This window comes from Schistocerca nitens, chromosome 2, assembly GCF_023898315.1.
Source record: "Schistocerca nitens isolate TAMUIC-IGC-003100 chromosome 2, iqSchNite1.1, whole genome shotgun sequence".
In the NCBI taxonomy this organism is placed as follows: Eukaryota; Metazoa; Arthropoda; class Insecta; order Orthoptera; family Acrididae; genus Schistocerca; species Schistocerca nitens.
The window spans coordinates 505,177,777-505,205,312 of NC_064615.1; the positions used below are offsets into that span (position 1 = coordinate 505,177,777).

Genomic DNA, 27,536 nt, shown 5'->3' on the forward strand with positions numbered 1-27,536 from the left:
TACATGATCTTAGGGACAGGGCAAGCTGCAATCTGTTGCTGTTTGCTGATGACACTGGTGTGCAGGAAGGTATCATCATTAAGTGACTGTAGGAGGATGCAAGATGACTTGCACAAAATTTCTAGTTGGTGGGATGAATGGCAGGTTGTTCTAAATGCAGAAAAAATGTAAATTAATGCAGATGAGAAGGAAAAGCAATCCCATAATGTTAGAATACAGCATCATTAGTGCGGTGCTTGATAAAGTCACAGCGATTAAATATCTAAGCGTAGTGATTTGAAATGGAATAAGCATGTAAGGGCAACAGTAAAATGGTTCAAATGGCTCTGAGCACTATGGGACTTAACATCTATGGTCATCAGTCCCCTAGAACTTAGAACTACTTAAACCTAACACAACACCCAGTCGTGGGCAACAGTAGGAAAGGCGAATGGTCAACTTTGTTTTATTGAGAGAATTTTATGAAAGTGTAGCTCATCTATTGAGAAGACCACAAATAGCACACTAGTGCAATCCATTACTGAGTACTGCTGGAGTATTTGGGAACTCCACTAGGACAGATTAAAGGAAGACATTGAAGCAATTCAGAGAGGAGCTAATAGATTTGTTATTGGTGATTTCGATCAACATGCATTACAGAGATGCTTCATAATCTCAACCAGTAATCCCTTGGGGGGCGGAGGGGGGGGGGGGGTGGTTCTTGAAACACTATTGAGAAAATTTAGAGAGCTGAAATTTGAAGCTGCCTGCAAAATGATTCTACTCCTGCCAGTTTATATTTCGCTTAAGGATCTTGAAGACACAATAAGAGAAATTAGAGCTAGTTCAGAGTTAACAGAAATTAGAGCTTGTATAGACACTTACAGATAGCAGTTTTTATCTTGCTCTGTTTGCGAATGGAATAGGAAAGTAAATGACTAGTAGTGGTACCAGGTAACCTCTGCCACATACCTTATAGTGGCTAGCAGAGCATGTATGCAGGTGTAGATGATGTGCCACACACACATCACAGGCTGCTCTCTCCAGCCCAGTTTCTCTGTTACTTGTCACTTAGCCACGCTACACTGAAAACAAAACACAGTCTCTCCAGCTTCTTAGCGTCCCACCTGACGTTAAGCTACACTTATACGGGGTGTCTCAAACCTCTTAGATCAAATTGAAACAGGCAATAGTGAATCCACAACTAATTATACTGAGATGGGGACCCAATAGTTGGAAATGTATATTTATTGTGTTATGAACATACACAGCGTACACCAAATAACAACGCAGAACATAGTAATTGTTCAAAGTGTGAGCACCAGTCTCAGTGCATGTCCTTCAATGGTGCATGCAGTTCTGCTGCACTCTGTAATGATCACAGGTGTCTGTGGTACACTAGAACAGGCAGCGGATGATAAACAGCATACACCTCTGATGGCCACACCCCTGGCAGACGTAATGTATGCAACTTACACTATGTGATCAAAAGTATGCGGACACCCCCAAAAACATATGTTTTTCATATTAGGTGCTTTGTGCTGCCACCTACTGCCAGGTATTCCATATAAGCAACCTCAGTAGTCATTAGATATTGAGAGAGATCAGAAAGTGGCACTCCGCGGAACTCAGACTTCGAACGTGGTCAGGTGACGGGGTGTCACTTGTGTCATATGTGTGTACATGAGATTTCTACACTCCTAAACATCCCTAGATCCACTGTTTCTGATGTGATAGTGAAGTGGAAACATGAAGGGACACGTACAGCACAAAAGCGTACAGGGCGACTTCGTCTGTTGACTGACAGAGACGACCGACAGTTGAAGGCGTCATAATGTGTAATAGGCAGACATCAATCCAGACCATCGCACAGAAATTCCAAACTGTATCAGGGTCCATTGAAAGTACTATCACAGTTAGGCAGGAGGTGAGAAAACTTGGATTTCATGACTGAGCAGCTGCTCATAAGCCACAAATCACGCCGGTAAATGCCAAACGACGCCTTGTTTTGGTGTAAGGAGTGTAAACATTGGACAATTGAACAGTGGAAAAACATTGTGTGGAGTGACAAATCACGCTACACAAAGTGGCGATCCGATGGCAGGGTGTGGGTATGGAGAATGTGCAGCGAATGTCATCTGCCAGCATGTGTAGTGCCAACAGTAAGATTCGGATGGAGTGGTGTTATGGTGTGGTCATGTTTTCCATGGAGGGGGCTTGCACCCCTTGTTATTTTGCACGGCACTACCACAGCACAGGCCTACATTGATGTTTTAAGCACCTTCTTGCTTCCCACTGTTGAAGAGCAATTTGGGGATGGCAACTGCATCTTTCAACACAATCGAGCACCTGTTCATAACGCACGGCCTGTGGTGGAGTGGTTACATGACAATAACATCCCTGTAATGGACTGGCCTGCATAGAGTCCTGACTTGAATCCTACTGAACACCTTTGGAATGTTTTGGAATGCTGACTTCATGCCGGGCCTCACCGACTGACATCGATACCTCTCCTCTATGCAACACTCTGTGAAGAATGGGCTGCCATTCCCCAAGAAACCTTCCAGCACCAGATTGAACGTATGCTTGTGAGAGTGGAAGCTGTCATCAAGGCTAAGGGTGGGCCAACACCATATTGAATTCCAGCATTACCAATGGAGGGTGCCACGAACTTTTCAGTCATTTTCAGCCAGGTGTCCAGATACTTTTGATCACCTAGTGTTGCTCATAGCATGTGTGTCATGAGACAATCGTGGGCATCACACCGGCGCATTAACCTGTGCTGCACATACGCCACAATCCTGGTGTCCTTTGACCACTGCAGTTTGTGACGTGTCCATGGTGAGATGTGTTCCTGTGAACTGTGCATGATGAGTAGTCAAAGATGAAACGTTACTCATCATGAGATTTGGCAGACATGTATCTAATGTATGGTGTGGCGGGATTTTGTGCCTGTAAAGCAGCATGAATGAACCAAGGATGCTTTCCCAACAGGTGTCATCTTCACTGGAAGAAGTTTATCTCTGTTGATACCAACAAACAAGAGACAAGGTCATTCACTCCAAAGAGAGCTGGCCACAGTTCCCACCCCAAATCCGAATATCAAACTTTGAGGAGATGGCGTTGGATTGTGTGGCCAACCACCCAGCAATATGCACCCATGAAATTGCCCATGACAAACACATTTCAAAGGATACAGTGTGTAGAGTAGTGGCAGAACAGGTATTACACCACTATCATGAAGAATACTACAAGCACTGGGACCAAATAATTTTGAGCTCTGTGTTTACTTCTGTCAGTGGGTTAACCACCAGAATGCTGTCATGCTGAGCTTCATATAGTTTCTATTGTTCACGGATGAGGTCTCATTCACCAGTGATGGTGTTTTTAACAGGCGCAACAACCATGTCTGGAATGAGGACAAACCCCACCAGCAACAAAACAACAATTCTCTGCCAACATATGAGTAGGCATTGTGCAAGATCACCTAATAGGACCTTATATCCTGCCTCCCTGTTTTACTGGTCCATGGTACTTAGTGTTACTATGAGATGTGCTGCCTCAATTCTTGGAGACTGCACTCACTGTCGTCCGTGAAAGGATGTGGTACCAACAGGATTGAGCACCAGACAATGTCGATGTTAATGTCTATAAGCACCTATACAACATGTACTTCATCACTGGATTGGAAGAGGTGGTCCTGTCTCAAGACCAGCATGATTTCCAGATCTCACACCTCTAGACTTCTTCCTCTGGGGTTATGTCAATACGTTGGTGTATGCAACCGTCACACAAATGGATGAAAACCTGTTTGCTTACAACAGGCACCAGGAATCTTTGAGAGCATGCGGAAGAACTCCATGTGCCTTTGCCATGCATGCACTGAGACTGACAGTCATAGCTTTGAACAGTTACTATGAGCTATGTTGTTCTTATGCAGAGTATGCTGTGTATCTCCACAAAACAATACATATGCATTTTTGACCATTGGTACCCGATCTCAATATAATCAGTTGTGGACCGACTATCACCTGTTCCAACTTGACTCAAAAGGTTTGGGACATCTTGTATACATGCACATTGTGGAATGTGACAAGCCTAGCAAAATATTCTCACTACTTCACATTACACATTTGCGACACATCTCCCTCCATAAGGGAAAATTTTGCAGTCTCTTCCCTGGCGACTGCAAAATTTTTTTTCTGTCAGTGCTGTGCTATTATGTGCCTCATGAGTTCTGCTTCTTTTTCTACACTTTGCTTCTCTTAAAATTTCTTGTTTTATAGGGTTGAAATGAAAACTGCAAATAGCTGTATGTAAGATCTTTTTTTGATACCATGACCGTTTTCATAGCTTAAAGCCTAATCTTCAGGTGGGTATCTGACTACAAAGGGAAATTCAGTTAAAAAACAATGTTCTCTCCAGTCACTAATAATGGTAATAACAAATAGATACATAAATTGTGTCATATGGAACCCAAATTGGGGATGGATAGAAGAGCCAACATTCACTGTAAAAATAATAGTAATCCACCATGTGAGCATACTGTCAAATTGTAAATAGGCTGAATGGTGTCATCACCATCTCGTGGCAATTGAGCTAGAACCTACAATGTAATAAACCAATCATAAGACTTTTTATGTTAGTATCTATTTGCTATTACTGATATTAGTGCTTGAGAAATGCACTGTATTTTAACTGGTAATTCCATTTTGTATTCAGATACCCATCTGAAGATGATGCTTTAAGCTATGAAACTGGTTGCGATCCCAAATAAAGGACCTTACATACAGCTGTTTGTCATTTTCATTCCACAAAATGTACATTCATAGCTGAACACAACACTGTTGAATATTTTGTTTCATTAATCTATAATACAGACAATTATCTTTATACATCTTTAATTCAGCTTTTTCAATTAATCACAAATCTTGCAACATATATATTTACCCATATACATAATTAATTGTATATCTTTCTACATATAAAAAATTATTTAATTGGATAGATAAAAAATTTACTCACCAAGCGGCAGCACAACACATGCTTACAAGACAATTGTAATTGGCAAGCTTTTGGAGCCAGTGGCTCCTTCAGGCAGAAGGGTTGAAGGAGAAGGAAGAGGGGTGAAGTAAAAGGACTGGGGAGGTCTAGGAAAAGGGGCAGATTCAGGAAAGCTACCCAGAACCATGGGTCAGGGAGACTTACCGTACGGGATGAGAAGATAAGACTGATTGTTGGGGACTGCATCAGACAAGATTTGAAAACCTGAGGGTTTTCTCCCAATTAAATTTCACATGGTCCTATTCTGAATCCCATGCCACTTTCCTTGATGTTGATCTCATTCTCACCAAAGGTCAGCTACACACTTCCATCCACATTAAACCTACCAACAAACAACAGTACTTACATTTTGATCATTCCCTTTGCATCTGAAGTAAACATATTTGTTCAGGTGCAGACTCTTTACAGCAATACACCACCATTCTCACCTCAGACTTCAATGCACGTAATTATCCCACCAGCCTAGTTAAGAGGCAGATTTCCTTGCCATCACATCCAATCATGGAACTGCTGATCCTTCCAAAAAACAACTTCGGAGCACACCATTGGTGACTGAGTATTACCCAGGTCGGGAATGTGTTAATCAGCTACTTTGACAGGGCCATGACGTCCTAAAATCATGCCCTGAAATAAGATCCATTCTGTCTGAAATTTTGCCCACCACACCTAGAATAGCTTTCCATCACCATCTCCCTACCCTATGGCTCCTACCCCTGTGTCCATCCCCACTGCAAGACTTGCCCTATGCACCCTACTACCATCACCTATAATAGCCCTGTAACTTGAAAAACGTATACTGTCAAAAGGAGAGCCACCTGCAAAACAACATGTCATATGCCAGATGCTATGTAAACACTGTTTGACATTCTACATCAGCATGACTAGCACCAAATTATCAATTAGGACAAATGGGCACAGGGAAAAGGTGTATACTGGCAACTCGCAATATCCTGTTGCAGAGCTTGCTCTACAAAATGACATTTGTGACCTCAGTGCCTGTTTCACCACACAGGCCATCTGGATTCTTCCTACATATGCCAGTTTCTCAGAACTCCACAGGTGGGAACTAACATTACAACATGTCATTGGTTCTCGCCACCCACCTGGTCTTAATTTACGTTAATTTCTTCTGTCTCAGCATTTCTTCGCTGTATCTGCTCTTTTTTCACTCCATTTTAGTTTTCTACATCTTTCACTGTCTTTCCCGTCTATTTTTCACTGCCCCCTCCCACCTCTGTTACGTACAATGCACTTAGCTTTTCGCTCTTACTAACTCATGTATGATGTTTAAGCAGTAATCTCTGTCTGCATAATTCCACCTTTAAGCTCTCAGGTCAAATCTCGTCTGCTGCAGTCCCCAGCAATTAGTCTTTCCTTTTCATCCTGTACAGTAACTCTCTCCTGACTCGCAATTCTGGCTGACTTTCCCAAAATCTACCCCTTTTCCTAGACCTCTCCAGTCCTTTTCCTTCACCCCTCTTCCTTCCCCTTCAATCCTTCTGCCTTTACAAGGAGCCACTGGCTCTGAAAGCTCACCAATTACAATAGTTTTTTGTGTGTGTTTTCTGCCGCTGTTTGGTGAGTAGGTATTTTTATCTATCCAATTAAATAATTGTGACAATAATCAATTGTTTTTGTTGTTATATTTCAATATACACTATGTAATCAAAAGTGTCTGGACACCCCCAAAAACATACATTTTTCATATTAGGTGCATTGTACTGTCACCTACTGTCAGGTACCCCATATCAGCGACCTCAGTAGTCATTAGACATTGTGAAAGAGCAGAATGGGGTGCTCCGCGGAACTCAGGGAATCCGAACATGATCAGGTGATTGGGTGTCCTTGTTATACATCTGTACGCGAGATTTCCACACTCTTAAACATCCCTAGGTCCACTGTTTCTGATGTGATAGTGAAGTGGAAACCTGAAGGGACATGTGCATCATAAAAGCGTACAGGCGACCTCATCTGTTGACTGAGACACACCGCTGACTGTTGAAGAGGGTCGTAATGTGTAATAGGCAGACAGCTATCCAGACCACCACACAGGAATTCGAAACTGCATCAGTATCCACTGCAAGTATTATGACAATTAGGTGGGAGGTGAGAAAAATTGGATTTCATGGTCAAGCGGCTGCTCATAAGCCACATATCATCCCAGTAAATGCCAAACAACGCCTCGCTTGGTGTACAGGGTGTAAACATTGGATGATTGAACAGTGGGAAAACGTCGTGTGGAGTGACAAATCACAGTACACAATGTGGTGATCTGATGGCATGGTGTGGGTATGGCGAATGCCTGGTGAATGTCGTCTGCTAGTGTGTGTAGTGCCAACAGTAAAACTCGGAGGTGGTGGTGCTGTGGTGTGGTCGTGTTTTTCATGGAGGGGGCTTGCACCCCTTGTTGTTTTGCAAGGCACTATCACAGCACAGGCCTACACTGATGTTTTAAGCACCTTCTTGCTTTCCACTGTTGAAGAGCAACTCGAGGATGGCGACTGCACCTTTCAACATGCTCGAGCACCTGTTCATAATGCGGCCTGCGGTGGAGTGGTTACATGACAATAACATCCCTGTAATGGACTGGCCTGCACAGAGTCCTGATTTGAATCCTATAGAACACTTCTGCGATGTTTTTGAATGCCGACTTTGTGCCAGGCCTCACTCAATGCCTTTCCTCAATACAGCACACCGTGAAGAATGGGCTGCCATTCCCCAAGAAACCTTCCAGCACCTGATTGAACGTATGCCTGCGAGAGTGGAAGCTGTCATCAAGGCTATGGATGGGCCAACACCATACTGAAGTCCAGCATTATTGATGGGAGGTGCCACAAACTTGTAAGTCATTTTCAGCCAGATGACCAGATACTTTTGATGACATAGTGCATATAAATTTATAAAAGGTAGTTCTTTTATTATGAGTGTCAAAAACGATTCATTATACTCGATTATACATATTCTTCTCCAGTATGTAGATTTGCAAATACAGTACTTTTATCATGAACACTCAAAAATAATTCACCATCTTGAATTACACATATCCTTTTACAATATGTAATTTTGCTACAAGCTGTACTTTTACCATGACCACATACAAGCTTTTTCAATATATACATTTTTTAAAAGTAATTTTTCATTATCTTGCCAAGGACAGCACACAATACCATTATGGATATATGACTAATTTACAAATATACTCATTCTTTTTAATGCTGCTTTAATACTTTTTTTATCTCTATCTGCTTGAGACACTAACATCATGGGAGGTTGCCTTTCCTCTATATCTTACAAACATCGCAGTGACACAAGACCTCTTTCATATGTTACATTACCACTACTTCTCTCATATCTAATGGACACTCTTTCAAACACAGTTTCCTCTTTCTCTCTGAAATCTCGCTGAGCAGGTTGGTATCTGGCCAATTGGCTCTGAGCACTATGGGACTTAACATCTTAGGTCATCAGTCCCCTAGAACTTAGAACTACTTAAACCTAACTAACCTAAGGACATCACACACATCCATGCCCGAGGCAGGATTCGAACCTGCGACCGTAGCAGTCTCGCGGTTCCAGACTGCAGCGCCTAGAACCACACGGCCACCGCGGCCGGCTCTGGCCAATTCTCTGCCAGGATACAGATTCACTATCTTACGCTTAACAAGCATTTTTCCATAGCAGTTGTCATCCACGGTTCTAAAAACCAACTGCAAATTATCTAGACAATATTTACAGTGTCGACAAATACAGAAAACCACTATCATAATTACTGCACTTGATCCCACATAACTCCACATTCATATAATGCTAATTGTAAAGCTACTGAAAGCAGCCCTTTGCTGATACAAGATTTCATTTTCCAGCTCTTAAACTTCATTTTTTGTTCCATTTAAATCATACAACAATCTCACCACATGTTCAATGGGTAAATTTAAAGCAAATTCTATTACATTCCTTTTAACAAAACAGCAGTCTACATCCACATTCAGCTTTGGAACTATATCAATATTCATTATGTCTGTCTGAATAATGTGTTCTGACTGTAACAATATTTCAGCACTGTATTTTCTACACTTACCCAGAAATTTCAATTTACCTGTGACCAGAACAACTAAACCAGTGGGTTTATTACTTCTACATGACACTGTGGGGCCTTCATATTTTGGCACTACTAACAACTATTCATTACTCTATATTTGCATTCACACACTTTCATTTAATATAATATACTTTTGAGTGCAGGCTACATCATTGTGGTTTCACACATAATGGTTGTATGTAGACAAAAGAACAAATATCTGCTTAAATATTCCATGGCTCGGATCAATTCTTTTACACAATAAGTGATCATTACTTAGTTTCCCATACTATCTTTTGGCATCATGTATTGACAACATTTCCATTTCTGGGTCTATATACATAAATTACTGCTTCTTAGCATTTACTTCAGCAGGAAGTGGCCAACGTTTATATATATTAAAAACACTGCTATATACGAAGGAAATATTTACCACACAACTTAGAATATTTCCAGGAATGATTATGTAGGAAGTATGGTATTCGGGATGGTAGTTACCTACAACAACAAATATATTTTATTGTCATACAAAGTACACAGCATGTTGTCACAAACATTGATCAGAGCGAACTAACTGCAGATTCAGAGAGGTTAGTTGAGCTACCTCAGGGCAGTGATATTGTTCCGGTGGCTCCACGGAGTTACATCCCCACTGAGCTGGCCCCCCCTTCCCTCTATAATGTGGTCCTGTGGAAGAAAGCAGTATGTAGAGGCGGGATGTCAGTGTTAATCACTGAAATGTCATAATCAGCAATGTACGCTGGTGGATACAGTGCGCGGCCAAATTGCGAAGTGGGAGGAGCACCGAAGGATGAGGAGAGGGAGATGGCACTGCAGTGTAGGCAGTACAATGGTCTGTGACCGTCGAGGCAGCGGGAGGCGTGACATCAGCGATGGGAGTGGCTTATACAGGGGCACTGACAATGAAGGCTCCATCAGTCATGAGGTGAGATGTTAAACCCACTGTACCAATGAACGAGGGCAGGCATGTTCAATTGACCTAGAGACTACACTGGGGCCTGCCTGTCTATTTGTGAAACTGGCAGAGATGACAAAGTGAGTTACATAAAGTGACACTGATACCTTCCAGCAGAAACTACTTAGTTGTACTCTGAAGTGAATGGTGTTGGCTGTAGAGGCGCCAATGCAGGGCAGAGCGTGCCACTGGGGAGTCAACTTAAGTCCATGGGGCTTCAGCAGTCTGCTTAAAGACACCATAGTGGACTTTCCCAAGATGATAATGTCAAATGTGTTGGTGTCCCGTGATATGGGCCGCTGCAGGAGTGGCAGGTTAGTACAAAGCCGGCTATATGGCATCTGTGCGTAGCATAACATGGGAACAGGTGTTTAAGCCCTTGTGAATGAATATGATTGGCTTTACGTGATGGATAGTTGGTGGTACAAGGATGCTGCATACATGCTCATGTACTCGCTGCGCTAGTTCTGGTTGGTCATCGTCTGGTACAGCTATACCTTGAATGACAAATTCTGCAAGGAGGCAGAGTGGCTCACCATATAATACCTCAGCAAGTGAGGCGTTCAAATCTTTTTTAGGACCAGTCCTAATTCTGAGAAGCACCCAGGACAGGGAATCTGTCCACAATTGCAAGTGGCAGATTAAAACTGCCTTGAGCCTGCAGTGGCATAATTCCACTAGGCCATTCGACTGGGGTTGGTAAGCAGTCATGTGCAAACAAGGGCCCCTGTACAGTTGGCACAGTTCATTGAACAAGGCAAACTCAAATTGCTGGCCTTGGTCTGTCATCAGCGATGTAGGACAGCTGAATCTGGAAATCCAGTTGCAAACAAAGGCCAGTGCAACTGTGTCAGCTGAAATGTTTGGTAACGCGGTGGGCTCAGCCCAATGCATCATACAATTCATCATGGATAAGATGTAATTTGAACCCTATGACTCAGGGAATGGCCCAACTAAATCAATGTGAACATTCATGCAGTGCAATCATGCTTGACGTTGCGCCAGATGAAGCATTCCATGACTAATTTGAGTGTGGGACGTTCACTGCAATGTGCAAGATTGTGCAATAAGTTGAACACAGTTTTATGATAGGATTATGGGACAACTGATTGTATTCTCTCACATGACATATCATACCAAACAGGCTTGGTGGTTCCTGGCGGTGTACACTGTTTTAGTTATAGCCCAGTGTCTTGTCCAATGAGTAGCTGTTGTAGTTTGGTATCTATGGTCTGTGTGTCAGTGAGTAGATCAAACTCTAGCTGGGTAGATGTGACCACCAAGCAAGACAGGTAGTCTGTGACTATATTTTCTACACCTCGTACATGTCTGATGTCGGCGGTAAATTGCGAGACCAGGATGAGCCAGCAAAAGTGCCTTGGCGTGTTGTTAACAGAAGGGTTTTTGGTTGTGTCTGCAAGAGGCTGTGATTGATGAAAATGGTTAGAGGGCATCCTTCAAGTCATCCTGGAAATAGTGGATTGCCTCATAGATGTCCAAGAGCTCTCTATATCTCTATCAAAAGTCAACTACTTCTGCTGAGTATCAGTAAACTCTCGGGAGAAGAAACACAGTGGCTGTGTTACACCACTGATCTCTTGTTGCAGTATTGCACCAACTGTATGGTCAATGGCATCTGCGGCGGTCATGATTTAAATTAACCTGAACACACAGTGGCTTTTTCCACATTAATGTTATCTTTGCAGTAACAGTTCACCATCCATACTCGTTGAAGCTGTGTATCCTTGGGGAACTAGTGATACATAATTTCAGTTCCCTTTGTCTTCCTGTTATAAGACATGTAATCAGTGACAGCACACCCATGCATTCCTGTCATAAAACATGTGAACTAATGAAACAAAACTTTCCCATGTGTGCACTCACAAAATCTAAGCTTCTGCAACAACAGTAGCCTCCGCGCAGCTACAACCATGTGTTTCAATGTCATGCACAGAACAATGATTTTCTCACTCAGTCTGAATATTCCATTCAGGCCCCCTCTGGCGCTGCCTATCTCCTCCCTTGCAGGTGGCTTGTACTGCCGTCACCTGTGCCCTTGGGAGCAATTTCAAACTTCCACTCTGCCTAACTGTTTTTCTTATCCATCTTGCATCCATTTCCTTCTGGTAAATTCTACAGTTTTCTGTTTCATTATTAGCTGTTCTGAGATGTTTTACCCTCGAGAGGGCATCCACAACACAATATCCTTTACCTCTTTTGTATAAAACTGGGTAGTCATATTCTTCCAACTTTAATATGAATTTCAACAATCTTGAAAACGAGTCCGAAATACTACTTAACCACGTCAGTGGTTTGCAATCCGTGCCTACCGTTACTTTTTGACCAAACAAATATGGTCAGATTTCTCTTTCTATTGTGCTATATGACTATTTCACCTTATTTAATGTCTAGATGCTTATGCGGCAGGTAAGTTGCTGCCAATTTCCCCTTGACTCAACATAGCTCCTATTGAGCTCTGACTTGAATCTGTTTTGACAAATTCTTTGTTAAAGTCTAGATCCCGTCACATCGGAGGGCTTTGTGGTTTTCTCTTTAACTGCTAGAATGAAACTTCCTGTTCTATCACCCAGTTATATGTTACCCCTTTCTTTAGTAATTCATACAGGGGTTCAGAGGTTCCTGCAGTTGCTTATAAAACAACAATAACATTTGTGTAGTTTTGTATTAGTCTTTGACTGAGGAAACTGTTTCGACCTACATGGGATAAGGCTTTAACCCCCATGCTGTATGTCCCAAAAATGTAATTTCCTTACACAATAATTCAGATTTATCTATTTGCAGTTTTAAATTGTAACATAGAAGTCTCTCAAACATCTTTCCAAGTCGATTATTGTGATCTAATGAGGATCCAAGCATTATGACATCACATAAATATATAAATACCTTCTCTCCTTGAAATCCCATTACAATAGAATTTATTATTTTTTGAACTGTGCTTGGGGATGTCTTCAAACCCACTGCCATTTTTCCGTATTCATAATACCCATATGGTGGACTAATCATTGTTTCCTGTCAATCTTTTTCACCTAATAACACTTGATCCATTCACATCCATTTTATTTCGAATTACAATCAAGTGAAAATTCCATTCAATATTACTTGGGACTATGCTATGGTCTCGCAACATTGTATCTATTCCCTCCAATCTACTTTTTGCCTCTAGTATTAACTAAATCTCATGTCTAATAACATCTGTTTGTGTCAAATGGTTTCCTGGCAAGTGGAATATGTAATTATAAGCCATACATATTTCCACCATTGCATTTCTTTCTTTGCTATTCAAGTGATCAACTCTTGGAGTTTTCTTTTAATTTACTGGCTCTGGATGTTATCTCTGACTTTACTTTCATCACTTGATGTACCTTACACTACTCACCAGTGGCAATAGCAGACACTTCACTGAACTGATTTCTTCTGTTGTGTTTAGCACAGTCATTATGCATGTACCATCTTTTACTGTTACCAGTGTTCCTGGTACATGTACTCCCTGCTATTTCTTTCTTAGAAATGATCACTACTGACGCATTCCTTAAATATATTTGCACTCTAAAATTTTGTTCCTCTCCAGGATGTATTATCACACTTCACACTTTTCTTATCTTGTTTCCTGCAGTTTTTCTTCCACAATGACATTCCCCCCCCCCCCCCCCCCCCCCCCCATGAACCATGGACCTTGCTGTTGGTGGGGAGGCTTGCGTGCCTCAGCGATACAGATAGCCGTACCGTAGGTACAACCACAATCGAGGGGTATCTGTTGAGAGGCCAGACAAACGTGTGGTTCCTGAAGAGGGGCAGCAGCCTTTTCAGTAGTTGCAAGGGCAACAGTCTGGATGACTGACTGATCTGGCCTTGTAACAATAACCAAAACGTCCTTGCTGTGCTGGTACTGCGAACGGCTGAAAGCAAGGGGAAACTACGGCCGTAATTTTTCCCGAGGGCATGCAGCTTTACTGTATGATTAAATGATGATGGCGTCCTCTTGGGTAAAATATTCCGGAGGCAAAATAGTCCGCCATTCGGATCTCTGGGCGGGGACTACTCAAGAGGATGTTGTTATCAGGAGAAAGAAAACTGGCGTTCTACGGATCGGAGCGTGGAATGTCAGATCCCTTAATCGGGCAGGTAGGTTAGAAAATTTAAAAAGGGAAATGGATAGGTTAAAGTTAGATATAGTGGGAATTAGTGAAGTTCGGTGGCAGGAGGAACAAGAATTCTGGTCAGGTGACTACAGGGTTATAAACACAAAGTCAAATAGGGGTAATGCAGGAGTAGGTTTAATAATGAATAGGAAAATAGGAATGCGGGTAAGCTACTACAAACAGCATAGTGAACACATTATTGTGGTCAAGATAGATACGAAGCCCACACCTACTACAGTAGTAAAAGTTTATATGCCAACTAGCTCCGCAGATGACGAAGAAATTGAAGAAATGTATGATGAAATAAAATAAATTATTCAGATAGTGAAGGGAGACGAAAATTTAATAGTCATGGGTGACTGGAATTCGAGTGTAGGAAAAGGGAGAGAAGGAAACGTAGTAGGTGAATATGGATTGGGGCTAAGAAATGAAAGAGGAAGCCGCCTGATAGAATTTTGCACAGAGCACAACTTAATCATAGCTAACACTTGGTTTAAGAATCATGATAGAAGGTTGTATACATGGAAGAACCCTGGAGATACTAAAAGGTATCAGATAGATTATATAATGGTAAGACAGAGATTTAGGAACCAGGTTTTAAATTGTAAGACATTTCCAGGGGCAGATGTGGACTCTGACCACAATCTATTGGCTATGACCTGTAGATTAAAACTGAAGAAACTGCAAAAAGGTGGGAATTTAAGGAGATGGGACCTGGATAAACTGAAAGAACCAGAGGTTGTACAGAGTTTCAGGGAGAGCATAAGGGAACAATTGACAGGAATGGGGGAAAGAAATACAGTAGAAGAAGAAAGGGGAGCTTTGAGGGATGAAGCAGTGAAGGCAGCAGAGGATCAAGTAGGTAAAAAGACGAGGGCTGGTAGAAATCCTTGGGTAACAGAAGAAATATTGAATTTAATTGATGAAAGGAGAAAATATAAAAATGCAGTAAATGAAGCAGGCAAAAAGGAATACAAATGTCTCAAAAATGAGATCGACAGGAAGTGCAAAATGGCTAAGCAGGGATGGCTAGAGGACAAATGTAAGGATATAGAGGCTTATCTCACTAGGGGTAAGATAGATACTGCCTACAGGAAAATTAAAGAGACCTTTGGAGATAAGAGAAACACTTATATGGACATCAAGAGCTCAGATGGAAACCCAGCTCTAAGCAAAGAAGGGAAAGCAGAAAGGTGGAAGGATCATATAGAGGGTCTATACAAGGGCGATGCACTTGAGGACAATATTATGGAAATGGAAGAGGATGTAGATGAAGATGAAATGGGAGATACGATACTGCGTGAAGAGTTTGACAGAGCACTGAAAGACCTGAGTCGAAACAAGGCCCCAGGAGTAGACAACATTCCATTGGAACTACTGACGGCCTTGGGAGAGCCAGTCATGACAAAACTCTACCATCTGGTGAGCAAGATGTATGAAACAGGCGAAATACCCTCAGACGTCAAGAAGAATATAATAATTCCAATCCCAAAGAAAGCAGGTGTTGACAGATGTGAAAATTACCGAACAATCAGTTTAATAAGCCACAGCTGCAAAATACTAACACGAATTCTTTACAGACGAATGGGAAAACTAGTAGAAGCCGACCTCGGGGAAGATCAGTTTGGATTTCGTAGAAATACTGGAACACGTGAGGCAATACTGACCCAACGACTTATCTTAGAAGAAAGATTAAGGAAAGGCACACCTACGTTTCTAGCATTTGTAGACTTAGAGAAAGCTTTTGACAATGTTGACTGGAATACTCTCTTTCAAATTCTAAAGGTGGCTGGGATAAAATACAGGGAGCGAAAGGCTATTTACAATTTGTACAGAAACCAGATGGCAGTTATAAGAGTCGAGGGACATGAAAGGGAAGCAGTGGTTGGGAAGGGAGTAAGACAGGGTTGTAGCCTCTCCCCGATGTTATTCAATCTGTATATTGAGCAAGCAGTAAAGGAAACAAAAGAAAACTTCGGAGTAGGTATTAAAATCCATGGAGAAGAAATAAAAACATTGAGGTTCGCCGATGACATTGTAATTCTGTCAGAGACAGCAAAGGACTTGGAAGAGCAGTTGAACGGAATGGATGGTGTCTTGAAGGGAGGATATAAGATGAACATCAACAAAAACAAAACAAGGATAATGGAATGTAGTCGAATTAAGTCGGGTGATGTTGAGGGTATTAGATTAGGAAATGAGACACTTAAAGTAGTAAAGGAGTTTTGCTAGTTGGGGAGCAAAATAACTGATGATGGTCGAAGTAGAGAGGATATAAAATGTAGACTGGCAATGGCAAGGAAAGCGTTTCTGAAGAAGAGAAATTTGTTAACATCGAGTATAGATTTAAGTGTCAGGAAGTCATTTCTGAAAGTATTTGTATGGAGTGTATACATGTATGGAAGTGAAACATGGACGGTAAATAGTTTGGACAAGAAGAGAATAGAAGCTTTCGAAATGTGGTGCTACAGAAGAATGCTGAAGATTAGATGGGTAGATCATATAACTAATGAGGAAGTATTGAATAGGATTGGGGAGAAGAGAAGTTTGTGGCACAACTTGACCGGAAGAAAGGATCGGTTGGTAGGACATGTTCTGAGGCATCAAGGGAGCGCCAATTTAGTATTGGAGGGCAGCGTGGAGGGTAAAAATCGTAGGGGGAGACCAAGAGATGAATACACTAAGCAGATTCAGAAGGATGTAGGTTGCAGTAGGTACTGGGAGATGAAGCTTGCAGAGGATAGAGTAGCATGGAGAGCTGTATCAAACCAGTCTCAGGACTGAAGACCACAACAACAACAACAACATGACATTTCCTCAGTTTCATAGCTCCAACTGCAACAGAATTAACATCCTGTTGTTCTGCAATTCCTAATGCTGTTGTACCAGCTTCTACCATGTTTGATGTAACTTTTCCCAGTCCTAAGGCTCCGACCATTAACAAACCAACACTGTGTTGTTTCGTTGTTGCTGCAGCATTCAGCATTCACACTAATGTAGCCGTTTTTCCCACCATTCCCTACTATCAAACTGGTTCCTACCATGTTAGATATAATTTTTCCCAGTTCTGTGCCTCCAACCACTACTGAACAGACACACTGCTGTGTTGCAGTCTCTTCATCTTCTTAACATCCATCCCAGTTGATGTTGCATTACACTTCTACACACACACACACACACACACACACACACACACACACACACACTGAGCAATAGTAAAACTCTTGCAAAATATTCTCAATACCTCATGCAACTTATTCGTGACAAAGCAATATGAAATGAAACAACAACATAAGATCAGTAGTAGGGTAGGTGAATGATTGAAATTGGCTTATTGTGAGAATTTTATGTAAGTGTAGCTCATCTATTACAGAGAGCACGCATAGGACACTTAAGCGACCCATTATTGTTTGGAATCCCCACCAAGTCAGGTTAAAGGAAGACATCTATACAATTCAGAGGTGTGCTCCAATATCTGTTACTGGTAACTTTGACTGAACATGAGTATTACAGAAATCTCCATGAACTTAAATGGGAATCTTTTTTGCGAAACAGTGTTGAGAAAGTTTAGAGAACAGGCATTTGCGATTGACTTCAGAACAATTCTACTGCACCTACATCTTTTGTAAAGACAATAAATACAAGACAGGAGAAATACGGACTTGAATGGAGGAACATAAATAGTCATTTTTCCCTCACTCCACTTGTGAGTGGAACAGAAAAGGGAATGGTTAGTGGTGATACCAAGGTACCCTCTGCCATGCACCGTATGGTGTCTTATGGAGTATCTATTTAGATGCAGATGTATCTCCAGCTGTAGCTGTAGATTAAAGGTTGATTTAGACAAAGACTTGTTTTATCGAGACAAGCTTTCTACAAATGAAGTGTGACAGGTACCATACTCATTCTGCCAGTCTTCTATAAACCTAATTCTTATTAACATGATCAAGTGACCACTGTGGACTGTGGAATTGTGTGTGTCATAGGAAACAGGGATTTTTGCTTTGTTGCCAAATTGAAATGACAGTACAAATCATATGTAATACAAGATGCCCTCAGCAGTTGAGCCAAGGTCCCTGTTCCCTGCAACAGCTTTGTTGTTCCACACAGTGGTCACTCAAACATGCCCACAACTTATAGTTATAAAAAACTGGAGATATTGAACAGTCCTTGATCCCCATGTTTGCCAACCACAGGCACGCTCAGGATTGGTCAAGTTCCTCAAGGTGCTTGCCACCTGACATGACCTGGAACTATATGTGGTTTACTGAATGTCAGGGATACAACAAGTATTATCATCAGTGTACTTTAACAGTCTCCTCTCTGGTAGCAAGGGACAGACCAAACTCAAGAGCAACACAAGTTTCATAAGATACAGCAAAGGTTTTTATGTAACTTAATATCATATGGTGTTTTATGATTAGTATTGGTAATTGATGTATTAGCAGCTTACCCTAAACTTGGTAAAGCCTTCTATAATTGAATTCCCTGTAAGTGGAATGGAGATGAAATGTGTAAACGGCTGCTTCTGTCGTGCTGACATAACAATAAGGTTAATTCTTCTCCTGGCTGCTGCAACGCCTTTTTTGTCACTTCCTGTTATCACTGAAATGAAAAACAATGAGAACCAGAGTTTGAAATGTAGCAAATTATTACTGATATATGTACTAAACTCCCTAAAACCCAAATGGTCAGCGGAGACTCTGTTTTGCAGTTCAGAATTTTGCAAGAAAACTGGTACCAAGAATTAGACATAAACTGACAGCACTGAACACAAACAGGATTTTCCAAGTTAATTATAACCAAGAAGCACTGAATTTATGAAATGAAATAATAAACAAACAACAATTATTTGATTTTTTTATTATGGGAGAATTCATGTGATGCAAGTTCCAGGTTACAGAGATGGCCTCAATAACTTTGCAGCATGTTGTACCTAACACCCTTAACTTAAGGCAGGGCTTCACAACATACGTGCTCGCGGAGCAAGCTGTGAGCAGCAAGGCGCGAGCACGGAGCAGCGCGAGCACGCTACCCCCACTACCGGACCAGAGCGGAGAGTGGGGAGAGTCACGGGGTGCACACAACAGCTGCCGCCAGTCAATGTAAATCCGCGGCCTCCTGCAGGGATATCACTCACGAATTATTACTGCGACAAATGAAACAAATAAAGGAGAATGTACACTTGCCACATAATTTTATTAGCTTAGTGTATGCCTCTACATTCGTATTAATTTGTGAACTATTACACAATAAAAGGTGTCACTGAAGTGTGGGATTCTCGGTTATCTTGTACTTTTTGCCCTTTATAATTGCGTCTATGTTCGGAGTAATTGTTCTTGTGCATCGTAGGCGCAGCGTGCAGTTTAAATTTCGATCAGACAATGCGTTTCTCAGGTGCGTCTTGTTACGTTTCATTGCAGAGAACAGTTGTTCACAAACATACGTGGAACCGAACATTGATATTATTGTAGCCGCCAGTTTGTGCAAACGAGGAAATCTATCCTGAGGGAAGTGTCTGTAGAATTCCAAAATGTTTTTCTTGTTCTGAAATTTGTCTCTGTATTCTCTGTCACACTGCAGGTCAATAATTTCTAGTTGCAGCTCAGGACGAATCTCTTCAATATTCGCTGAATATGGAGAGGAGAACAGATCAAAATCACTGTCTAGTGCTGTCAGATCTTGAAAGCGTTGATCAAATTCTTCCTTAAGGACAACTAAACTATGTGAATAACGTTCACAGTCTTTGTGAACATCTTGCATGGGTGATAATTTAGGAAAATTGAGCTAGATTTCCTGTTTCCAGCTGACTCACCCAAAGTGTCAATTTCATTTTAAAAGCTCGTACTCGATCTATGAAATGAGTAATTAGCAGATCTTTACCTTGTAGTGAAATGTTCAAAGCATTCAGATGGCTAGTTAAATCTGCTAAGAATGCGAGATCACATTTGCATGAAGGCTCTTTCAATTCAGGAACACACGTGTTATTTATTTCCATGAACATATTTATCTCATCTAATAGGCAAAAAAATCGATTTAATAATTCGCCACGACTAAGCCAGCGGACCTCGCTGTAATAAGGCAGGCTACCACACTGACTTTCTACATCCTCAAGAAAGATTTTAAATTGCCTGTGTTGTAGCCCATGCTTCCTTCTATAATTGGTTGTACGAACAACAACACTCATCACATTTTTTAGAGTGATACTCTTTGCACATAAGTTTTCCTGGTGGATCACACAGTAAACGACCATATTTCATTCGGCACGGTCAGTTTTTGCATTTTCTCCTTCAACAGCGCAACGAAACCTGATTTTTTCCCTGTCATCGCTGGTGCACCGTCTGTAGACACTGAAACTAAAGAATTCCACGACAATCCTATATTTTCAACGCTTTCTTCAATACTAATTAAAATATCACCTCTGGTTGTAGTGTTCTTCATGGCTACTACATCGAGGAGCTCCTCCCTCACATGAAGATCTCTTTTAACACCTCTAATAAATATGGCAAGCTGCGCTGTTCCATTGATATCGACACTTTCGTCCAGAGGTAGAGAATAAGCCATAAAATCTTTACAGATATTTGAAAGCTGGCTCTGGACGTCATCTGCCATGTCCTGTATGCGACGCATAATGGTCATGTTAGAGAATGGCACAATCCGAAACTGTTCAACTTGAAATGGACACAAATGTTCCGCTGCAACTACCAAACATTCTTTTATTAAATCGCCATCAGTGAAGGGGCGCAGGAATTTTGCTAAAAGTAAAGCAATTTTTTAACTCACTCTGAGAGCTGCCTCAGTTGATTTTTCTTCGTCGTCCAGATCTTCTTCGGATAGCTTTCTTTTAAGTTTAATAACTTCCTGTGCACGATCTGGTCCATCACATTTTCCACTTCCGTAGTCTTTTGCGTGGTACGACATATAATGTTGCTGCAAATTAAATTTCCTAAAAGAATTCAGTGTTTTGTGACATACTAAACATTTTGCAAACACCATCTTTTTCTGTTAACAGATACAGTCGGCGCGATTTCAATAGGCAAGCTGCGGCCCTATTCAAACGTGCGCGCGCATTTCCCCTCCCTCCCTACTCCACGACCTTGCACCTGCTCATGAGGACGTGCCTGAACAGACGCGAGTACTTGCGCTCAAAACCGGCCAGTTGTTAAGCCCTGACTTAAGGGTTAATGAGCTGGATCTTTATCATGAAAGAAAAAAACCAACTGATAGATACTGAACCTCAACACTTGTTTCTTTGTAAAAATATGACAGCCAGTTACTGTCTCTTACCAGTGACTGTCTTTTTGAGCTCCCCTTTCAAGCCTATACAATGAATAAAAGTTAGCACTCTCTTCGTGAAAAACAGGGATCTGCTGGCTACAACAGGACAGCCTCATATCCAAATACCAGCCTCCTGCTTTTCTGCTTTAATGGAATAAGTAATAAGGCCATGGTTCACATTTATAAGAATGCATCAAATATGAATGTTTTACCACAGCAAAAAACTATATTATGAAATCACTCCCACTTCTCTTTGGCACAATTTAATCAACACCTACAGCAGTAACGATATGAAGATTTTGAACTCTTGGTTAAACTTCATGGCAGTTCTGTCGAATCATACAATGCACTGAGTTGTGAGTTAATCACATAATATCTCTCAATGGAAAACCTTCATAGTAGTATCGCACTACTTGTACATTCTCTTGCATCCTTTAAGTTCCACTTACTTAATTTCCCCTGCATTATGAAATTTCTTCTCACTTAATTTTCCCATTTCATCTCTCTTTTCTCTCCCTCTGATTTGTCTGTTTCTTTTTATGAATCATGTACAACATCTCTGTCTTGGGCACTAATCCTGTTCACACAGCCACAGTCTTATACTCTTAAATATGCTAGCTCTGTTCATTGCATTCCAACATACTACTCCCTCATTAATTCACAGATGTGTTGTTATTTGTGTAAAGTACATCTAGCCCAGTGTGTGGAAGAATGAATGGTACATCACCAAAATTACTCTGATAACATTCTTCATTCTAATATCTAACAACAGTTACAACACACCAATTATTATTACCTCACAGAGGTATTCTGATGCAGAACATAACATTTTCTCTATTTTGACAACTTCCTACAATCAGCCATGTCTCTGGTGAGGAGTCTGCTGAACAAGATAACAATAAGTTTTGAAAAGAAGCTTTCCTTACCAATATCACCATCCATTCCTTGTTTTGGCACCCATATGTTTGTTTTTGTTTCAGTCTCGAGACGTTTTCTAGTAGCTCCTTTGGAGCCAATGACATAGGGAAAGTACACCCTAAAACATAAAATAAGCACAATAATAAACAAAATGAAAAATAAATATTGTTACACAAAATTTTAACGCTGTGCACACAGTTGACTGACAGCTACAGTAATTAATAAGACAATTTTTTCCTTAGAAAGTGAACATTTATGTGCTGCAGCAGCACATTAATTCAAGTGGCCAATCCAATATAATTAACTAGATGAAAATGGTAATGTCACAATGGCACTGTCAACAATGTTTTATCATAATGAAACAACTGCAATGTGATGTAGCACACTCAACATGGAATGGAGGGTGAAAGGAAATTTTACATAGCTACATACACAATTTTAATGTTACATAATTATTAACAATGCCCTCAAGGATGTAATTCATTTGCAACTACTGAAAATAATGAGAAAAAATTGTGAATTGTAAAATTAACATTGATACATTGAGCTATACATGGTTGGTTGCTTGAAACATGGCAACCAACTGTTTAAACAACTACTGAGAAACTCTGAACAAATATACAGTTTTACTGACGATGGTCAAAATTAAAATCCTCCCATGACTGATGCCATGCACCAGTCAGACCCGCAGCAATTGCCTGTTCACAACTCCAGAGTGATGAGTTATGTATTTTGCTTTTTGTGTGTTCCTAGTAGGATATTTCTTAAATTTCATGCATGATTTTTCTTTTTTTTTCAGTTTAAGAGTTTTCATCTGTAACTGTAAATTCAGGCGATCTGTGGTGCAGTGATTCAAAGAAAGTCTATGAGCAGTAGCACGTAAATATCCATATCATACAATACTAGTTGGAAGCAATTTTAACCTACCGAGTCTAGACTGGAATGTCTATGGATTCATTGCACGAGGTATAGATAGTCTAACAAAGTACTTTTAAACACTGTGTCAGAAAACTGTCTTGAGCAGCTAGTTTAGGAGCCCATGCGCAATGGAAGTATCTTATATCTTGTAGCTAGCAACAGACCAGACGTTATAGACGGCATCAGTATAGATATGGAAATTAGTAATCATGATGTCATCATAGTGACTATGATTACAAAAGTTAATAATCAGTCAAGAAGGCTCAGAGACCGTTTCTGCTAGGGAGAGCAAATAAGCAGTTGTTACCATCTCATTTAGATTGAATTGACATCATTTACTTTTACTAATATAAATATAGTAGAATTATGGGCAAAGTTTAAACATATTGTAGTTGTGGTCTGGAAATCTAAGTGCCTAGTAAAAGGATTAAGGACAGAAAAGAACCACCATGGTTTAACAATGAAATTCAGAAAATGTGGCAAAGATTAGTAGAGATTTGTGCATCTTTGAAAACTACAACTACAACTACTGCCACCAACATACATTAGCAAAAGATCTTGCCGAGAACCTGAGAAAACCCTGGACCTTCGTAAAATCACTAATCAGGTCTAAGTCTTCCATCCAGTCACCCATTGAGCAGTCAGGTATGGCAGTTAAATTTCGTGTTTAAGGAATCATTCATGCAGAAGAATTGTACAAACGTACCCATCATCTGACTGTCAAATAGACTCCCATATGGACGACATAGTAATAGGCATCCCTGGCATAGAGAAACAACTTAAAGAGTTAAAAACAAATAAGTTTCCAGGTCTGCATGAAATCCCAATTCAGTATTACAAAGAGTACTCTTCAGCATTGCTACCTTACTTATCTTGGATTTATTGTGGATCCCTCGTACATATAAGAAAGGTAAAAGAACATACCCACAAAATTCCAGATAAATATCCTTAATATAGATTTGCTGCAGAACTACTTATGCATATTCTCAGATCAAATATAATAAACTTCCTTGAGACTGAGAACCTTATGTTCACAAACAAGCATGATTTTAGTAAGCATTGCTTGTGCGAAACTCAGCACGCACTTTCCTCACATAATATACTGTGAACGATGAATGAAGGGCAACAGCAAGATTCTGTATGTCTAGATTTCTGAAAAGCATCTGACACGGTGACCTGCTGCAGATTTTTAACACAAGTAAAAGCGTATTGAATTTGTTCCCAGATATATGAGTGGCTCAAAGAGTTCTTAAGTAATAGAACCCAAAATGTTTTACTGGATGGAAACAAGGCTATTGTCAGAAGTGCCCCAAGGAAGTGTGATAGATCCGCTATTATTTTCTGTATACATAAATGATCTGGCAGACAGGGTAGGCAGCAGTCTGCAGTTGTTTGCCAATGTTGCTGTGGTGTATGTGAAGGTGATGAAGTTGAGTGACTGTAACAGGATACAGGATGACTTAGACAAAATTTCTAGTTGGTGTGATGAATGGCAGCTAGCTCTAAATGTGAAACAATGTAAGTTAATGTAGATGAGTAGGAAAAGCAATCCCATAATCTTCAGATACAGCATCAGTAATGTCCTGCCTGAAACAGTCATGTTGCTAAAGTATCTGGGCATAACATTGCAAAGCAATATGAAATGGAACGAGCGTGTGAGGTTTGTGGTAGGGAAGACAAATGATTGACTTTGATTTATTGGGAAAATTTTGGGAAAGTGTGGTTTATCTATGAAGGAAAGATGGAAACCACATATAGGATGCTGGTGATACCTATTCTTGAGTACTGTTTGAGTGTTTGGGATTAAAGGAAGACATCAAAGCAATTGAAAGGTGAGCTGCTACATTTGTTACCGGTAGCTTCCAACAACAGGCAAGTGTTACGGGGATACTTCGGAAACTCAAATGAGAATCACTGCAGAGAAGTCGACTTTCTTTTCAAGGAGCATTTTGAGAACCGGCATTTGAAGCTGATCGCCGCCAACATACATTTCAAATAAGGATCACGAAAATAAAGATACAAGAAATTAAGGCTCATATGGAGGCACAGAGTCAGTCATTCTCCCCTCACTCTATTTACTAGTGGAACCGGAAAGAAAATGACTAGTAGTACCCTCTGCCATGCCTTGTGGAGTATGTGCAGATGTAGATCACCTTGGAACATCTGCACCTGAAATGTTCCAAATAAGACTGAAACAGTAATTTACTTAAACTTAATGCTGAATTAGGGGAACAAGAGGAACATGAGAATCCACAGGCTGTTTCAGAGGTACATTTAGAAGTTTTTTGGTAGAAATTGCATAATGTTCTTCATGCAGAGTTAGTTTCTTTTCAATAAAATTATAGACACACTTGTCTGCATTCTGAGCACTAACTGTGAGGCAGTCTGTACCATGAACGAACATGGTGTGCAGAAGGTATTATGTAACTATTGTTTTAGAAAATAATATGTTACAGCAATGAGAAAAATTATATGCAATTTCCACAAGAAATGTATGCCACGCCTGAATACAGGCTTCAGCTCAATCCAATTACAGCTAAATAAATTATTTGTTCAGTGAGATTGTGAGTTGTTACAGGGTTTGTCAATATTGTAATTCCAAACAGTCAAGGAGATCTCATGCCATACTACATTAAATATTGTAAAAATATTAACTGCAAAGAAAACTTTTCATTGCTGGAAACCTACCACTTTCAATAAACTCATGTGCCATCAACGGTAAAGTAGGAAGAAGGAATATTAAGATTAATGCCCCAAAGATGACGTGGTCATCAGAGAGCACAAGTATGGCTTAGGGAAAGAAGCTGGCCATGTCCTCTTCATAGGAAACCATCATGGCATTTGGCTTCAGCAATTTAGGGAAAACATGGAAAAATTAAATCTAGATGGCAGATTGGGACTTTGAACTGCTGTGCTCTTAAATGCAAGTTGAGCGTCTACATCACCACTGTGCCAATGGACCAATGGAAGTTCCCCCCCCCCCCCCCCCCCAAATCTTTAGTTTCTCTTCTGTTTTTATACTCCTCCAACTGAACAGTCTTCTGCCCTTAAATGTGAAAATCAGTTCAGTGATCAGCTCCAATAAACGGGTCTTATGACACAGAAATTATAAGTATAGAAAGTACAGCTAATACATATTTCTGTCTCCATGTGGCAGGATAGTCATTTACCTCTCTTACACAAATAAATATTGTAAAAATAAATAAATAAATAACCAGGAGTAAATGTAACCATCAGAAGGTCAAACACTAATCAATACACAACAAATAAAATATCTTTACAAGATTTTCTCATTCTCTTCCAATGCTGAAAGCAATTTATTTTTAAATCCACAACAGCTGCCTTTGTGTTAATTTCTTACTAATTATGTGAGTTAATTTATTTACATACCTTATTGGACAGACACCGAATGACTGAGCATGGTATAGTTGACATTACTTGCACAAATAGTGTAATACCTAATAGCAAGCATAGTTAAAATAATTGATAACACATATACCCACAACTTTATGTCTTAATATTAAGATTAAATTATTAAAAATTTTATTTTTACCTTGGTACTCGGAATGATGTCCTAAACCTGCCACCATCTGTTGTTTCAATTTCAAATTCATCGCATGGATCATCAACTGTACATTCAGAATCTGTAAACAACAAACACATTACTTTGCTTGAATACAGTATATATTTTTGAGAAGAGGAAATACAACTTGGGGAAGTTGTACTTGAGACATATATGAAAAAGAGTGGAAGAAATAGAATTAAGGGATTTGTAGTAGGATAGTTCTGATAGAATGTGAATACCTTAAGAGTACAGGAGACTACTCAGCAAAAAAGCAGAAGTGTTGAGTTGTTGACAGGACACACAAAAATGAATGAAAGAAAGGAAACAAACAAACAAACACACACACACACACACACACACACACACACACACACGTGTGTGACCATGCACATGTTGGCGTGTCCTTACATAGTGCTCGTTGCACACAAACTCATCGTCCAGCTGCCACTATGTAGGAGTACAGGCGAGCACATGTTCTTGCATGCATGAGGGCTTTTGTGTGTGTGTGTGTGTGTGTGTGTGTGTGTGTGTGTGTGTGTGTGCGTGTGTGCGCGCGCGCGCGCGCGCGCGCGCGCACAGGGTTTACTCTGAAAGCTATCA

At 40.5% G+C, this 27,536-nt stretch overlaps 1 protein-coding gene across 1 annotated transcript in view; it reads right to left on the minus strand.

Annotated features, from left to right (window-relative positions):
* LOC126236477 (activating signal cointegrator 1 complex subunit 1) overlaps positions 1–27,536 on the minus strand; it is an 87,977-nt gene that overhangs the window by 30,333 nt on the left and 30,108 nt on the right. The window contains exons 2-4 of the mRNA XM_049945815.1: positions 26,925–27,015; positions 22,462–22,571; positions 18,711–18,862 (exon numbers count right to left, since the gene is read on the minus strand). Of these exons, the coding sequence (XP_049801772.1) occupies positions 18,711–18,862; positions 22,462–22,571; positions 26,925–27,015 (353 nt within the window). The remainder of the gene's footprint in view (positions 1–18,710; positions 18,863–22,461; positions 22,572–26,924; positions 27,016–27,536) is intronic.